Genomic DNA, 18,181 nt, shown 5'->3' on the forward strand with positions numbered 1-18,181 from the left:
ATTACTGAAAGAAGTGATAAGATGTTAATAAATCCTCGCATGTCTTTCTTTTTAAATAGCCAGTTATACACACAGCATAGTGCTTTCAAAAAGATAATCTAATGTTAGAGTTGGATGATGTACTTAAAGAACGATCGGATTACAGCCCGGTACTACTTCACTGGACACTCATTATTCTCTACTAAATGGGTAATGTAACCGAGCAACTGGCATTGCTATAGAGAAGTATAATAATTATGAATAATACTTTCTTTTACATAGTGTTTTTCGCATTGAAACATCTGAGAGTACTTCACACAATAAATTGCTTCTGAAGTGCAGTAACTCAGGTGAATGCAGCAGCTGTTTTTGTATTGGCAGAATCCCATAAACAGCAGTGATATGAATGATCAGTTAATCTGTGCTTTTGATGGTGTTGGTTGAGGAAGGAAATATAGATCTTAGATCCATGACAAAATATGAATTATGAAATTAAAAATATAGTTCTGCCCTGCAGAACATAAGAACTCTGATCCACTGTGACACAGAATGATATGATGTGGGCTGTATCTGTGCAGTCATCGATGTTACAGTGATACCTGCCAAACAGAAACTGGACATTTCCCAACAGAAAGGAATAGAAAACTAGAGTGACAGTAATCCTGAGCCATTCCCACGTGCCTCTTTGCATCTTGTATATATAATGGTGCAGAGATCTGGAAGCTTGTGAGCAGTGGAGTGTTCTAACACTTGAAGGTAACAGAATGCATGATTTCAGGGTGGTACTTTTAAGATACTTATAATTCCAAATAATTTGCATAGATTTCTTCATGCTCAATGTTCCGTTGATTTTCTATCATGGGCTATTAACCTAAAGTTAAATCAGCAACATGAGGAAGAAACAGCAATGTCACTAACGGGGAAAAAAGGGAAAGGGGAAGGTTTTCCCCGTGCACTGTGTAACAAAATCATAAGCTTGTTAGTAAAAATGAAATTTACAATGACTTTACAATTTCATTATACCTATCACAGAGATAATCTACCCACTTCCCCTATGCTGAATTGGTCTTTGGGAAAAAGTTGATCACTGGAAGCCTGATCATTTTTCAAAATATTTAGTAATATGGATACAATCACTACAAAAAATGTCAAACACCATATTTTGCAAGTTGACTGAAAAATAGCCTATGGAATGAAGGAAGGGAAGGAAGAACTGATTAAACATTTTGTGACATACAGAAAAACAAATCTACAGAAAACTGGTGGAAAGTCAAACATCTCAAGAAAACAAGTGAAGTCAAAGGGGGAGGGAAATAAATCAATTAAATTGAGTGAAACAAAGTGAAACCAATTCCAGACACTCTTAAGCTCAGAGTAGACTGAAACTAAAGAACAAGATTCTGGTAAATAAGGATTATTGAGCAGCAGTCACGCACTGAAGCGAATGAGAAAATCATTGTGGTATATAGCACATCGCAGTAAACAATGCAACCTGCTTCAGATCACAACCTCTGAAGTTACTCTGACTACACAAGAGATGAAAAAACAAACAGCACCGTTGTCCAAGACAGATTCTGACTTTTAACAAGTGACAATTTTTTATGTACTGGAACTGCCATCTTTTCTTGGGTAAGATGTTTAGCTGATGAAATAGATACAGATGTGAATATTTAATCAGCCTCTTTTGTCCAGTCAACACAGTTCCCAAGCAGGAAAGAGACACAATGGGGGTTAGTTAAAGTGTTAAAAATCTGAATCCCAACCTCAACCCGCCTCTAACCTGCCCACTTCCGGTTTTAACGGAGGTGGAGGTTGGGGGGGGGGGGGGGTGCGGGTGCGGTTAAGCCAATCTGTTGCCATTATAATGAGACTGGAATTCTCTGCTTTAGCCTCCATTTTGAATTTAACTTTAGCTGGTTTGTTTTTGCACCCCCCGTGAAACCCGCCAACTAATGCAAGGTAAGGACTGGTCTTTCCTGCTGGATCCAGCATTCCTACCTAAACCACCCCCCACGATCGGAGACCCCCCCCCACTCTGATTTCCTCCCCCCCCCCCAGGCCTCTGATACCCACCACGAGGCTCCTGATACCCACCACGAGGCCTCCCCCCAGAAATCCGATCCTCCCCACCAGGCCTCCCCCCTAGGCATCTGATCCTCCCACCAGGCCTCCGATGCCCCCCGAGGCCCCACGCCCCCACATGCTCCTCCGGCTGCCAATCTTGGCTGACAACCGCCACCCCCACTAATTAATAATTAAGATAAAGATGCAATAAAAAACAAGCAAAGGGATTTATCATCAAATTGCTCATACAGATTGTAGCTTTTAAAATGTAATAAAAGAGACCTATTTAAAGCTAGAACGCTTCACAGCTCAATATCTATTCAGTTTCACACTCATCCCTACAGTAAATATCATAAGCTATTTCTCAGCCATTCTGTTTACAGTCTGACGCTTTATAATCTTAACCCTTTTCATCCTAGCTATGGCTCTTAGTTTCTGATGCTTTAGATTGTAATTTGTTTTGTTTCTAAGCAGCAATAAAATGAGTAAAAATCTCAGCTCCATTTAAGACAATTTTGTCTTCTGACAAAAGTCACCATATTTGGTCAAGAAACGATAACCTGAAATGATTTTCACCACTATTACCACTTATTCTTAATAATTGGATCTCCTCAGTATTTGGAACGAGATGGCTGTGTTATTTCTGCACCTTCAACAAATATCCTCCTTTGGTTGTGCCAGAGTCCAGTAAGAGCTATGAATAAATTTATAGTAACACATGATGCATAACTCTACGATGGATGTTTAACCTTGTTCAATAACAACTTTTATGTCATGAAATGTAGCAAGGTACATTATAGGAAGAACGGTGAGCAATGAACAGGAAGTTAGGGGAGCTGAATGAGACAGGCAAAGCTCCAGAATTGCAAGTGGTCTTGGAGATGGAGTAGAAATAGGGAGCTGGATCTTTCACCACAATCCCACCCAAAATGGGGTAGGATCTCAATGGAAAATGAGGGAAAATTTTCAGTGGTGGGGCCTATGGCTGTCTTATCACCCTGACCTAGATTTCACTCCCCTGCTGGGACTACGACTGGCCATTCCTTCCCCAGCCCCAGGATCTGGTGGTCATGGACCTAAGGCCTCCCAATGGAGGGCCTTATAGTGACCACGACCCCTCCAATCCAGCCCCCACTTAACTTGCTGCATCGGCATCAGTTGCTGCTGGGGCCTATTAATTTGCCGAGTTCCTGATCTTCGGGGCTCTTCTTTTAACTGCCCAGACCACCTTTTCTGGGTAGTGGCAGACTCCATCTTAGTGGCGGGAATCCTGTAAGGAGCCTACTGTGCATACAAAATGACCCCTGACCCAGGGAAGTATGTCAGGGTTGGGGCAGAGTATCTTCTCAAAGCACTTCACATAAATAAATGACTTTGTAGTGTAAACACATTTCAGAGTGGATGAATCTTGGGATTTATCCCTTACACTCTGATGTCCTAATTTATATACCCTGAGATTTGACGAATCATAGACCTGTAATCTGCATACGGTGTCACCACAAGTTAGAAGTGCGAGCAGGTACTCAGCCACCTTCTTTTTCATAGTAAGCTTCAGGAAAAAAAGAATAAGAGGAAACCTAATAAAGGCCTTTAAAATTATGAAGGGGTTTGATAGGGCAGATGTGGAGAATCTGTTTCTACTTCTGTGTGTGTCCAGAACAAGGGGGCATAAATATCCGTAAGGGTGATCCGTAAGGGTGACCCCGAGCTTCCGGTCGCCTGTCATTTTAATTCACCGCTCCATTCCCACTCGGACCTCACCGTCCTTGGCCTCTTGTATTGTTCCACGGAAGCTCAACGTAAACTCGAGGAACAGCACCTCATCTTCCGATTAGGCAGTCTGCAGCCTTCCGGACTCAATATCGAGTTCAACAATTTCAGATCATAAGCTCGGCCCCCATTTCATTTTCTCTTGTAATTGTTCCACTCCTTTCCCCCCCCCCCCCCTTTCCTTTTGTTTCTCTCTCACACCTGGCAGCTATCTTTTGCCCTGCCAGTACACTTTACACCTAATCCCAGCCTATTACCATCTCGTCTAGCTTCTAATCTCTTTTACTTCTTTTGTTTCTTTTATTCTTTTGTCTGATCGCAGCCCTGCCTCCGATCTAGTTTCTTTTCTTTCCAGTTTTGAAGAAGGGTCCAACCCGAAACGTCAACTCAAATTTCTCTCCACGGATGTTGCCTGACCTGCTGAGTTTTTCCAGCATTTTCTGTTGTTATTTGGGCATAAATATAAGACAGCCACTAACAAATCAAATAAGGAATTTAGGGGAAATTTCTTTACAGAGAGTGGTGTGAATGTGGAACTCACTGCCACGAGGAGTGGTTGAAGCAGACAGCATTGATGCATTTAAGGGGAGGCTTGATGCAAACATGAGGGAGAAGGGAATAAAGGGATATGGGTGCAGGGTGGGATGACATCATTAGTGGGAGGAGGTTTGTGTGGAGTATAAACAGTGGCATAGATAGACCAGTTGGGCCGAATGGCCTCTTTCTGTACTGTAGATGTTATGTAACTATTGTTATGTAAGCAAAAACAAGATGTAATTTAGTCAGTTCTTCCATTAGTTCAATGGGTCTTCATCCTATGTTTAGGACTGAAATGGTGATATTCATGGAGGGAAATCAATAACAAAAATAAGGATCTGTTTTGATGGGCCAAATGACCGGTTTCCGTGCTTTTCACACTCCAAGATTTTATGATAAGATGTTGAACACACAATTAACCACAACTGTAGCATGAATGTATATATTGCTATTTATAATATACATGAGGGAAAAACAGTATCTTAATTGGGCAGACAATAAATCTAAAAGTCAATGGTTGTAAATGACAATGATATATCAGTAGTTAAGAGCTAGATCTGAATCACCATAATCACAAACACCATTCATTTCACTTTCTGCAGATATGGATTTTTACAAATAGACTATACATGATTTTCACAAAAAATTACAATCGGCATCTCCACACCAGAACCAGGACACCAGCAGTTCAGAGGACCAACTACATGGGCCTGAGGAAAGTCTACACCTGGAGTTCCCAGGTAAGGTAGAAGGGACAACGTGCAGAGTGGGCTCAGGGACTCAAGCAGCATGTACTCAGCAGGAATGGTGTCGTCCAGCTCCTCAGCTTCAATTTCAGGTAAAGACCTTGAAGGAACAACCAAGAAATTCCTCAAACTGTTTACTTAAAAGAAATGACTGTAATAGTTTATTCCAATTAATTTGATTGTTAGTTACTTATTGTAGGAAATCAGCAACTTTATTCAATCTATACATATAGTCAGGTGGAGAGAAACAAAACCAAATCATTGGCACCCTGAATAATTTTCCTCTTCCTTCCCAGATGTGCTGAGGCCAATTGTATTATTCCCACCCCTATCCCGGATGACATCAGCTAGCTCAGGACAGACCTTCCTGGTTTGTCGATTCAGCATCACGCTGGATGATACATTTAACCACTGGCCACTGAGTTTTATATTGAAGATGAAGGTGGGTCAACTCACCTAATGGACAATTCAAGAGCAGCATTTGTACTGGCCTTTAAACAGGTCACCAACTGACAGGTTAATTAGTGCTATTTGTTATCAGGAATAATGTATAAGAAAATGTAAGTGAGGGATGGAGGGAATTGTTTAAAAAAGTGAACACAAGTGAATGTATTGACAGAATGAAGAGAGGAAAAAAAATACAGCTTAAACTCACCAGTCCTGCACTGCATTAAAGGATTCTTCATTGGCGATGTCATACATAAGTATGAAGCCCATGGCTCCTCTGTAGTAAGCAGTAGTAATGGTTCTGTATCGCTCTTGACCAGCTGTGTCCTGTAAAACAAACCTCTCTGTTAATACAGAGTAATGTGGTTTACTGTTGAATTGTGGGACAAAAGACAAACTTTGAGTTCCTTGCTATTTTAAAGATCACAGTTAATATAAAGGAACAATTGGTCAAGCAAAGTGATTAAATCTTGAAAACAAAACCAGAAAGATCTCCCCCTTAATGTTACTTATAACCTGAGATTAAAGGAATCAAGGTTCAGTAGTATCTTCAGACGATGGTTCAGACATCTCGGAGGTAAAGAAAGTAGACTTTATAGAAAGGGAAAAAAAACTACCCAACAAAATTCTTTGGCTGAGGATTTCTAATGTAAAGAGGGCTTAAATAACACTATAGCTCAGATAAGGGGGAAGACAGAATATATTAAGAGATTAGGAGGATATGTGAAATTATTTAATGGGGGATTTTAACCAACCAAATATAAATTGGGAATACCCAAGTGGTTTAGTCAAATTAATAAGTCCATGACTGCTTCTTAACTCCATGCATCGAGGAATCTGTAAGAGTCAGCACTCAGCTCAATTTGGTCATGTTAAGTAACTCTGATAGCATGGAGGAAATGGAAGTCGAGACAGCTCTGTGTGATAGCAACCATAACTTGACTGAGTTTAATATGATTTGGGATTCAACACTGTCTAGGCTCAACACTCAAGTGCGCAAATTGTAAAAAGTCCAATTATAAGACCTGAGGAAACAACTGAAGCAGATTGACTGGGGAAATTGTTTGTTAATACCTCAGTTGAGAGCAAATGAAATATAGTCAAATATATAATGAGAAACATTTAGCCCAAATACATAGCTAAGATTAGCAAGCATAGACTCAAAATATGAACCTAAATGGGTTGACAAAATAATTCAAGTGAAATAAGGAAGAAAAGTAAACTTCACAAAGGCTGCAGAGAGAAGGCTGAAAGTATTCACTGGGAATAACACTAGAAACTTCAGATGCATGTTAAACAGGTGAGCAGAGGGCGAAGACAGGACTAGAACTGCAATCGCAATAATTTGCTCTAATACTGTAACAGCAGGAGGATAGTCAGGGAAAGCTGAGAGCCTTAAAGAATGTCAATATGGATGCAAATTAAAATGAACAGAGAACAGTTAATTTACTCAATGATTACTTCCATGAAGTATTTCCTAGAGAAGACAACAGTAACATGACCTCCATCAATGAGAATCATCTATGCAGACTTACAGACTTCAACATCAACAAAACGGAGCTTCTGGATAATCCTAAACTAGTCAAAAAAACAAATCCACAGGGACTGATGGTATCGATCCCAAGGTACCAAGAGAAGTTAGGAAAGACATTTCTGAAGTGCTGACACTTACCATGAGAGTGTGGTAAACCACTGTTATTGTTGTTCACCGTTGTTGTTGTTGTTGCACACTGTTGTACCTATGCATGCCTCAGCATGTCTCTGCTGGCTCCGCCCCTGGCTCCACCCACGGGCCCAGGTATAAAGGTGATTGCTCTGCAGCCCCCTGCCTTCTTGGAACCCAGTCAACCACGAGAGGCATGCTCTGTTCTTTGCTAATAAAAGCCTTTAGTTACTCTCCTAACTCTCCGTCTTTTATGAGTAATTGATAGCGCATCAATTTTATTAGCAAAAACAAAATGTCGACAACGAACGCTGAGCAGCAGGAGCTGCTGCGAGCCCTCAGACCAACATGCCTGGACCTAGACCCCCAAGAAGTGGGTTCGGCTACCAAATTCGCGCATTGGCTGCGTTGCTTCGAGGCCTAGCTGCAAGCCTCAACTGTGACCCTGGACGAAAACAAGCTGGAAATCCTGGCCTCAAAGGTGAGCCACCAAGTTTATACAATAATCCAGGACGCGACGACCTATGCGGCGGCTCTCGATCTGCTAAAAGGGCAATACGCACGCCCGGTAAATACGGTCTATGCCCGGCACCTCTTAAGATCCCGCAGACAGCAGCCCGGGGAATTGGTGGAGGCCTTCCTACGGGCACTACGGATACTCGGCCGAGGCTGCGATTGCAAAGAAGTATCAGCTGCAGCACACACGGAGGGACTGATCCGAGATGCTTTCGTTGCGGGTCTAAGGTCCGACTACTCCCGGCAGAGACTGTTGGAAAAGGGAGAAATGGACCTGAGAAAGGCAGTGTCCCTCGCGCTCTCGCTCGACGCGGCCCACAGGAATATGGACGCCTTCTCCCCTAACCGCTCCGCAACGTGGATGCCACAACCTTGGGTCATGGGACCGCCACCTTCAACTGCTGCTGCGATGTCCAAGGCACAGAAATGTTATTTTTGTGGCCAGGCAAAACACCCCAGAGCACGCTGCCCGGCGAGAAACGCTACCTGCTCCGGCTGCGGGAAGAAAGGACGCTATGTCAGCGCCTGCAAAGGTAAAACCGCTAACGCCAGCAGCGCCGCGTGCGAACCGTGGGGGCAGCCATCTTGTCCGCCATCTTGGGCTCCCCCAGCCGCGTGGGGATCGGGATCATGGGCGCCGCCATTTTGTCCGCCATCTTGGACGTCTCCAACTTCAACCACGGGGGACCCGGACTCAACCACCGCCTCATCTGACGACCACATCGACCCGCTCGACCATACGCTGGCCTCCATGACGCTGGACCAATCTCTCCCTCATCAACTGTCCAGGTCCATGATGGACATTACGGTAAACGGCCGCGCCACTACCTGCCTTTTTGACAGCGGGAGCACGGAGAGCTTTATCCACCCCGACACGGTGCGCAGTTACTCTCTCCCGGTCCTGCCGACGCGCCATCGGATCTCTTTGGCTTCCAAAGCCCAGTCAGCGGACGTCGTTGGCTACTGTGTAGTGACCCTTTCAGTATGGGGCACAGAATACAAAAATTTTAAACTTCTGGTCATGCCACATCTCTGCGCTGCCGTTCTACTGGGGTTGGATTTTCAGTGCCACCTTAAGAGTGTCACATTAGCGTACGACGGACCCCTCCCCCCACTCACAGTCTGCAGCCAGCAGCTTTTAAATCGCCCGCCGCGCACCATTTGCTGCCTCTCCACCCTTAAAGTCCCCCCCTCCTCCTTGTTCGCTAACCTCACCCACGACTGTAAGCCCATCGCTACCAAAAGCAGGCGTTACAGTGCCGGGGATAGGAGCTTCATTAAATCCAAGGTAGCGAGACTCCTGAAGGAAGGGATTATTGAAAGTAGCACCAGCCCATGGCGAGCACAAGTGGTGGTAGTGAAGACTGGCGAAAAACAGCGCCTGGTTATTGACTACAGCCAGACGATCAATCGCTACACCCAGCTAGATGCATACCCACTCCCCCGCATATCTGACATGGTCAATCAGATAGCACAATACCGGGTGTTCTCGACGATTGATCTGAAGTCGGCATACCACCAGCTCCCCATCAGGGCTGAGGACCACCAGTACACAGCTTTTGAAGCTGACGGTCGTTTCTACCACTTCCTCAGAGTTCCCTTCGGCGTCACCAACGGGGTTTCAGTCTTCCAACGGGAGATGGACCGGATGGTTGACCAGAACGCGCTCCAGGCCACTTTCCCCTATCTAGACAACGTCACCATCTGCGGCCACGACCAGCAGGACCACGATGTTAATCTAGAGAAATTCCTCCGTACGGCCCAACGGCTGAACCTAACATACAACAAGGACAAGTGTATGTTTCGTACCATGCGCCTTGCCATTCTTGGCTGTGTAGTGGAGAACGGAGTCATCGGCCCCGACCCCGACAGGATGCGCCCCCTTATGGAGCTCCCCCTCCCCCACTGCCAAAAAGCACTGAAGAGATGCCTAGGGTTTTTCTCGTACTATGCTCAGTGGGTGCCCAACTATGCGGACAAAGCCAGACCCCTCATCAAGTCCACCTCCTTCCCCCTGACAGCAGAGGCCTGTGCAGCCTTCACTCTCATAAAAAGAGATATTGCAAGGGCCACGATGCACACAGTGGATGAGTCCATCACTTTCCAAGTGGAGAGCGACGCATCCGACTTTGCCCTAGCTGCAACCCTTAACCAGGCGGGGAGACCCGTGGCCTTTTTCTCAAGGACCCTCCAGGGCCCCGAGATTCGACACTCCTCTGTCGAAAAGGAGGCCCAGGCCATTGTGGAAGCTGTGCGACATTGGAGGCATTACCTGGCCGGAAAACGATTTACCCTGCTCACTGACCAGCGTTCAGTAGCTTTTATGTTTAATAATAAGCAGAGGGGCAAAATCAAGAATGACAAGATCTTGAGGTGGAGAATCGAACTCTCCACCTACAATTACGATATCTTGTACCGGCCCGGGAAACTCAATGAGCCCCCAGATGCCCTATCACGTGGCACATGCGCCAACGCGCAGGTTGATAGACTGAAGACCCTCCACAATGACCTCTGCCACCCGGGGGTCACCAGGTTTTTTCACTTCATCAAATCCCGTAACCTGCCCTACTCCATCGAGGAGGTCAGGACCATGACCAGGAACTGCCAAACCTGTGCCGAGTGCAAACTGCATTTTTATAGGCCAGACAGAGCAAGCCTGATCAAAGCCACGCGCCCCTTTGAACAGCTGAGCGTCGATTTTAAAGGGCCCCTCCCCTCCTCCGACCGCAATGTGTACTTCCTCAACATAATTGACGAGTACTCCCGTTTCCCGTTTGCCATCTCTTGCTCAGACATGACCAGTACCACGGTCATTAAATGTCTGAATGACCTCTTCGCCTTGTTCGGTTTCCCTAGCTATATCCATAGCGACAGGGGCTCATCCTTTATGAGCGACGAACTTCGGCAGTACCTGCTCGCGAGAGGTATTGCTACAAGCAGGACCACCAGCTACAACCCCCGGGGGAATGGCCAGGTGGAAAGGGAGAATGCGACGGTCTGGAAGGCAGTCCTTTTAAACTTGAAATCTAAGGGCCTTTCGACCTCTCGCTGGCAGGAGGTCCTCCCTGCGGCGCTCCATTCCATTCGGTCACTGCTCTGTACAGCCACCAATGCTACCCCTCACGAGAGAATGTTCTCCTTCCCCAGGAAGTCCACATCGGGGATCTCGCTACCGACATGGCTGACTTCTCCAGGACCCGTCCTACTGCGGAAGCACGTGAGGTCCCATAAGACGGACCCCCTGGTCGAGAGGGTGAGCCTCCTCCATGCCAACCCTCAGTATGCTTACGTGGTGTACCCGGACGGGCGGGAGGACACAGTCCCCATACGAGACCTCGCACCTTCGGGTGCTCCCGAAACACCTCCCTCGCCACCCACCACTACCCACGCCTACCCCCAGTACGCTTACGTAGCGTACCCGGACGGGCGGGAGGACACAGCCTCCACACGAGATCTCGCACCTTCGGGTGCCCCTGAAACACTACCATTGCCATCCACCACTACCCACAACCCAACCCCGCTAGACGGCATGCCGCAGCCCCAGGACCCGTCATTGACCACCCAACCACTCAATGAGACGCCAGATTCAACGTTGGATGCTGCACCATCACCGCCGCCACCACGACGATCAGGATGGCATACAAGGCCACCTGATAGACTTACTTACACGAACCTTTAGTACACTTCACCCCGCCGGACTCAATTTTAAACAAGGGGTGAATGTGGTAAACCACTGTTATTGTTGTTCACCGTTGTTGTTGTTGTTGCACACTGTTGTACCTATGCATGCCTCAGCATGTCTCTGCTGGCTCCGCCCCTGGCTCCACCCACAGGCCCAGGTATAAAGGTGATTGCTCTGCAGCCCCCTGCCTTCTTGGAACCCAGTCAACCACGAGAGGCATGCTCTGTTCTTTGCTAATAAAAGCCTTTAGTTACTCTCCTAACTCTCCGTCTTTTATGAGTAATTGATAGCGCATCAGAGAGTCACTGGGAGGTGAGGAGATCCCACTAGATTGGAAACAAACTAATGTAGTACCCATATTCAAGAAAAGGGACAAATCTAACCCGGCCAACTACAGAACTAATGGAACTGATCATCAAGAGAAAACTTAAGGACTAGGTGTATGAGAATAATTTGGCAAATAACAGCCAACATGGCTCTAGAAGGGGAATCATTAAATTTTACAGCACAGATGGAGACCATTTGCCCCACTGGGCCTGTACCAGCTCTCTCAAAAAGCTATTTGCTTAGTCCCATTATCCTTACCTTTCCCCGTTCCCTTTCAGATTAATTTTGAAATATTTATCCAGTTCCATCTTTAAAGCTTTTATGGATTCTGTTTCCACAGTAGGGGTACAGTAGCATAGTGGTTGTGTTATTGAACTGGTAATCCAGAGGCCTGGACTAATGAGCCAGAGACGTGAGTTCAAATCCCACCATGGCAGCTGGGGAATTTAAATTCAGTTAATTAAAAAAATCTGGAATGAAAAGCTAGTATCAGTAATGGTGACCATGAAACTATAGGATTGTCGTAAAAACCCATCTGGTTCACTAATGTCCTTTAGGGAATGAAATCTGCCGTCCTTACCAGGTCTGGCTTGTGTAACTCCAGACCACACAGCAATGTGGTTGACTCTTAACTGCCCTCTGAAAAGGCCGAGCAAGCCACTCAGTTGTACCAAACTGCTACAATAAACAATAATAAGAATAAAACTGAATGGACCACCTGGCATCAACCTAGGCACTGGCTTCGGATACGACAACAGCACACCCAGCCCAGTCAACCCTGCAAAGTCCTCCTCACTAACACCTTGTGGGGACTTGTGCCAAAATTGGGAGAGCTGTCTGACAGACTAGTCAAGCAACAGCCTGACATAGTCATACTCACAGAATCATACATTTCAGCCAGACTCCTCCATCACCATCCCTGTGGGACGGGACATGCCCACCAGAGGAGGTGGCACAGTAGTATACAGTCGGGAGGGAGTGGCCCTGGGAGTCCTCAACATTGACTCCGGACCCCATGAAGTCTCATGGCTTCAGGTCAAGCATGGGCAAGGAAACCTCCTGCTGATTACCACCTACCACCCTCTCTCAACTGATAAATCAGTACTCCTCCATGTTGAACACCACTTGGAAGAAGCACTGAGGGCAGCAAGGGTACAGAATGTACTCTGGGTGGGGGACTTCAATGTCCATCACCAAGAGTAGTTCGGCAGCACCACTACTGACCGACCTGGCCGAGTACTGAAGGATATATCTTCCAGACTGGGCCTGCAGCAGGTGGTGAGAGAATCAACACGAGGGATAAAACTACTTGACCTCGTCCTCACCAATCTACCTGTCGCAGATGAATCTGTCCATGACAGTATTGGTAACAGTGACCACCGCACAGTCCTTGTGGAGATGAAGTCCCGTCTTTCCACCATCTACAGGGCACAAGTCAGGAGTGTGATGGAATACTCTCCACTTGCCTGGATGAGTGCAGCTGCAACAACACTCAAAAAGCTCAACACCATCCAGGACAAAGCAGCCCGTTTGATTGACACCCCATCCACCATCTTAAACATTCACTCCCTCCACCACCAGCGTACAGTGGCTGCAGTATGTACCATCTACAAGATGCACTACAGCAACTCGCCAAGGCTTCTTCGACAGCACCTCCCAAACCCGTGATCTCTACCACCTCGAAGGACAAGGGCAATAGGCGCATGGGAACACCACCCCCTCCAAGTCACACACCATCCTGACTTAGAAGTATATCGCCGATCCTTCAGTGTCGCTGGGTCAAAATGCTGGAACTCCCTCCCTAACAGCACTGTGGGAGTACCTTCACCACAGGGATTGAAACGGTTCGAGAAGGCGGATCTCCACCACCTTCTCAAGGGCAGTTAGGGATGGGCAATAAATGCTGGCCTTGCCAGCAATGCCCACATCCCAGGAATGAATAAAAAAATAACTTCTGGTGGAGCATTTTGCTGGTGATCTTGTATCCTAGACCCCTTGAGGTACAGACTCATTGACCAGTGAAAACTTTTATTCCTGATTTATCCATCATAATTTTTTTAAACAATTTTTTAACAAGCCTCCCCCTTAGCCTTCTCTATTCTAATGAAAAGAGGCCCAGTTTCTCCAATCTTTCTTCAAAACTAAAGCCCCTGATCTCATGCATCAACTTAAAGAATCTCCTGTGCACCCTATCCATCGTCTTGGCTTATGTAGCATTTTGAGATTTTTACCTATTTGGCTTTGAAGGGATTAGTTTGATTTATACTATGATGTTGCTTTAAAGTTAAATTCAGTTCACAAAGGAATATCTCCCAGAAACACAAAGCTTACCCAATATGTTGATTAGGACCACGAGCTGGAGTACCAGATGAAGCAGCTATTAAGAATTTTGTATTCTCACATACCAGATCAGTTTGAAACAATGGAGAAGTATTCATGGCATAAAATGGTTTGCTCCTTTAATGTTAGACTGGTTTTCAATCACCATCGTCATCACCTTCACTGATGCGTACGAGAGCATGGGCCTTACACTAAACATCTGTAAGACAAAGGTCCTCTACCAACCTGCCCCCACCACAAAGTACTGCCCCTCAATTATCAAAATCCACGACAAGGCCTTGGACAACGTGGACCACTTTCCACACCTCGGGAGCCTACTGTCAACAAGGGCAGACGTCAACGACGAAGTCCAACACTGCCTTCAGTGTGCCAGTGCAGCCTTCGGTCGCCTGAGGAAGAGCGTGTTTGAAGACCAGGACCTCAAACCCAGCACTAAGCTCATGGTCTACAGAGCAGCAGTGATACCCGCCCTGCTGTATACCTCAGAGACATGGACCATGTACAGCAAGCACCTCAAAGCACTGGAGAGGTAGCATCAACGCTGCCTCCGCAAGATCCTGCAAATCCACTGGCAGGATAGGCGCACTAACGTCAGTGTTCTTGCTCAGGCCAACATCCCCAGCATCGAAGCTTTGACCATGCTCAATCAGCTCCGATGGACGGGTCACATTGTCCGCATGCCCGATACGAGACTCCCAAAATAAGCGCTCTACTCGGAGCTCCGGCACGGCAAGGGAGCCCCAGGTGGGCAGAGGAAACGCTTCAAGGACACCCTCAAAACCTCCTTGAAAAAGTGTAACATCCCCACCAACACCTGGAATCCCTGGCCCAAGACCGCACAAAGTGGAGGAGAAGCATCCGGGAAGGCGTCGAACACCTCGAGTCTCTTTGCCGGGAGCAAGCGGAAGCCAAGCGCAGGCAGCGCAAGGAGCGCACGTCAACCCAAGCACCCCACCCACCTGCCCCTTCAACCACCGTCTGCCCCACCTGTGACAGAGGCTGTAGGTCCTGCATTGGATTCATCAGTCACCTGTGAACTAATTTTGAATGTGGAAGCAAGTCATCCTTGGTTCCGAGGGACTGCCTAAGAAGAAGAGAAAACGCTGGAAAAACTCAGCAGGCCAGGCAACATCCGTGGAGAGAGAAACAGAGTCAAGGTTTAGGGTCGAAACCCTTCTACAGAACTGAGAAAAAAAGGCAGGAAATAAAAAGATTAAAAACTGTAGAAGGGTTTCGACCCGAAACGTTGACTCTGTTTCTCTCTCCACGGATGTTGCCTGGCCTGCTGAGTTTTTCCAGCGTTTTCTGTTGTTATTTCGGATTTCCAGCATCCGCAGTATTTTGCTATCGCCTAAGAAGAAGAGACTGGTTTTCAATCACAGGCACCCTGCAAATGGCTTAGCTAAACAGATAACACCAAGATGGGAAGTTTCTCATTTAAGATGATACCTTTTATTGGCAGCTCAGCAAGCCAATCTTTGACACAAAGAACTAAAGTAGGTGTCAACAGGAATAACAACAGAAAATGCTGGAAAAACTCAGCAAGTCAGGCAACATCCGTGGAGAGAAATTTGAGTTGACGTTTCGGGTTTGACTCCACGGATGTTGCCTGACTTGCTGAGTTTTTCCAGCATTGCAGATGTTGGAAATCCGAAATAACAACAGCATTTTCTGTTGTTATTTCGGATTTCCAACATCTGCAGTATTTTTGCTATCGTAGGTGTCAACAGGCACGCTTTTGTATTTCTCTCTCTCTCTAAAAAGGCAGTCTTAGTTCATTTTGATTATAAAACAGTCAGAGTCTTACTTTTGAATGTTGATGCCAGTCAGTCCAGAAATTAATGACTTGTAAAATGAATTAGCCCACATCAAAGAGCAAAATCATGTATTTTTATTTTTATTTTTTTGATGGTATAAAGAGCAATTTCCTACCTTACAACAGTGAGTATACTTCAAAAGTACTTCACTGGCTGTAAAGGGCTTTGGGACGTCCTGACATGAAAGGTGCTAAAAGTTCTTTCTTTATATCAAATTGATTGCATCTCACTAAAAGCTGTATTTGTGTTCATTCATATACTTTGTGTAAAATAAACCAGTTTGTTGGTTCAGAATTGGCATTGTCTCACATGTGTTTACTAGTTCACCTTCTGAAAGACAGGATATCACACGTGGTGGCATGCACAATGAGGGGTCTTACTGTTACAATCCCTGGGTTATGCTATTGGTTAACTACATATAGGGCAGTAAATGTACGCTCCAGAACCAACAGGACACGGGGTCTGTTTACTGGGGTGACAGGCGACACTGAATCTAGTGTAGACCTTAAATTTGTAACATCCTTCCTAAACATAGTTCCCAAAACTGGACACAGTATTCTAACTGTAGCCTAAGCAATGATTTGTATGGGTTTAGTATTACCTCCTTGCTTTTGTACTCCATGACCCAATTATAAAAACTAGGATTTTTTTTTACAACTTTATCAAGTTGTCCTCCTATATTTAAAGATTTCTGTATCTGAACCTCTGGGCTGGATTTTTCCAACCTCGGCGGGTCCGTGGCGGGTGACGCCCCGTGATCTGCTCCTCCTGCGATATGTGGGAACTCAGGGACACTTCCTGTGTCCCTGACAACTACATGTGCAGGAAGTGCATCCAGCTGCAGCTACTAACAGACCGCATTGTGGCGCTGGAGCTGCGATTGGACATATACTGGAACGTTCACGATGCTCAGGACAACGTGAATAGCACATTTACGGAGTTGGACACACCGCAGGTAGAGGTTGGACAGGAAGAAAGGGAACGGGTGACCAACAGGCAGAGTACTAGGCGCAGGCAGGTAGTGCAGGGGTCCCCTGTGGCCATCCCCCTCTCCAACAGATACACCACTTTGAGTACTGTTGGGGGGGATGGCTTATCAGAGGAAGGCAGCAGCAGCCAACTTCCTGGCACCAGGGGTGGCTCTGCTGCACAGAATGGGAGGAAAAAGAGGGGTAGAGCTATAGTAATAGGGGATTCAATTGTAAGGGGAATAGATAGGCGTTTCTGCGGCCGCAAACGAGACTCCAGGATGGTGTGTTGCCTCCCTGGTGCAAGGGTCAAGGATGTCTCCGAGCGACTCCAGAACATCTTGGAAGGGGAGGGTGAACAGCCAGTTGTCGTGGTGCATATAGGCACCAACGATATAGATAAAAAGCGGGATGAGGTCCTAAAAGCGGAGTATAGGGAGTTAGGAGATAAATTTAAAAACAGGACCTCAAAGGTAGTAATCTCAGGATTGCTACCAGTGCCACGTGCTAGTCAGAGTAGAAATAGAAGGATACTTCAGATGAATACGTGGCTAGAGGAATGGTGCCAGGGGGAGGGATTCAAGTTCCTGGGACATTGGAACCGGTTCTGGGGGAGGTGGGACCAGTTCAAACCGGACGGTTTGCACCTGGGCAGGGCTGGAACCAATGTCCTAGGGTGAGTGTTTGCTAGTGCTGTGGGGGAGGGTTTAAACTAAAATGGCAGGGGGTTGGGAACCTGAGCAGGGAGACAGAGGAAAGGGAAACAAGGATAAAAGCAAAAGATAGGAAGGAGAAAAACAAAAGTGGCAGTCAGAGAAATCAACGGTTTAAATCAAACATGGCCACAGTAAATAATAATTCTAATAGGTCTAAGAGCGTTAAAAAAACAAGCCTGAAGGCTTTGTGTCTTAATGCGAGGAGCATTTGTAATAAGGTGGATGAATTGGCTGCGCAAATAGAAGTAAACAAATATGATTTGGTTGGGATTACGGAAACGTGGCTCAAGGAAGGCCAGGATTGGGAACTCAACATCCAGGGGTATTCGATATTCAGGAAAGATAGGCAAAAAGGAAAGGGAGGTGGGGTAGCATTACTGGTTAAAGAAGGGATTAACACAATTGTAATGAAGGATATTAGCTCTGATGAGGTGGAATCTGTATGGGTAGAATTGAGAAATACTAAGGGGGAAAAAACGTTAGTGGGAGTGGTTTATAGACCTCCAAACAGTAAGGCAGAGGTTAGGGATGGCATTAAAAGAGAAATTAAAGATGCGTGCAATAAGGGCACAGCAGTCATCATGGGTGACTTTAATCTACATATAGATT

General features: G+C 46.1%; 1 protein-coding gene across 2 annotated transcripts in view; it reads right to left on the reverse strand.

The window, feature by feature from the left end:
* The window catches only part of LOC147122150 (ras-related protein Rab-3B), a 205,392-nt gene that overhangs the window by 11,063 nt on the left and 176,148 nt on the right, over positions 1–18,181 (reverse strand). For both annotated transcript variants that reach the window (XM_085982946.1, XM_085982948.1), the window contains exon 3: positions 5,752–5,870. In XM_085982946.1, the coding sequence (XP_085839072.1) occupies positions 5,752–5,870 (119 nt within the window). The remainder of the gene's footprint in view (positions 1–5,751; positions 5,871–18,181) is intronic.

The sequence above is a fragment of the Somniosus microcephalus genome, chromosome 3, assembly GCF_052327205.1.
Source record: "Somniosus microcephalus isolate GS21.2 chromosome 3, FLI_Smic_1.0, whole genome shotgun sequence".
NCBI lineage: Eukaryota > Metazoa > Chordata > Chondrichthyes > Squaliformes > Somniosidae > Somniosus > Somniosus microcephalus.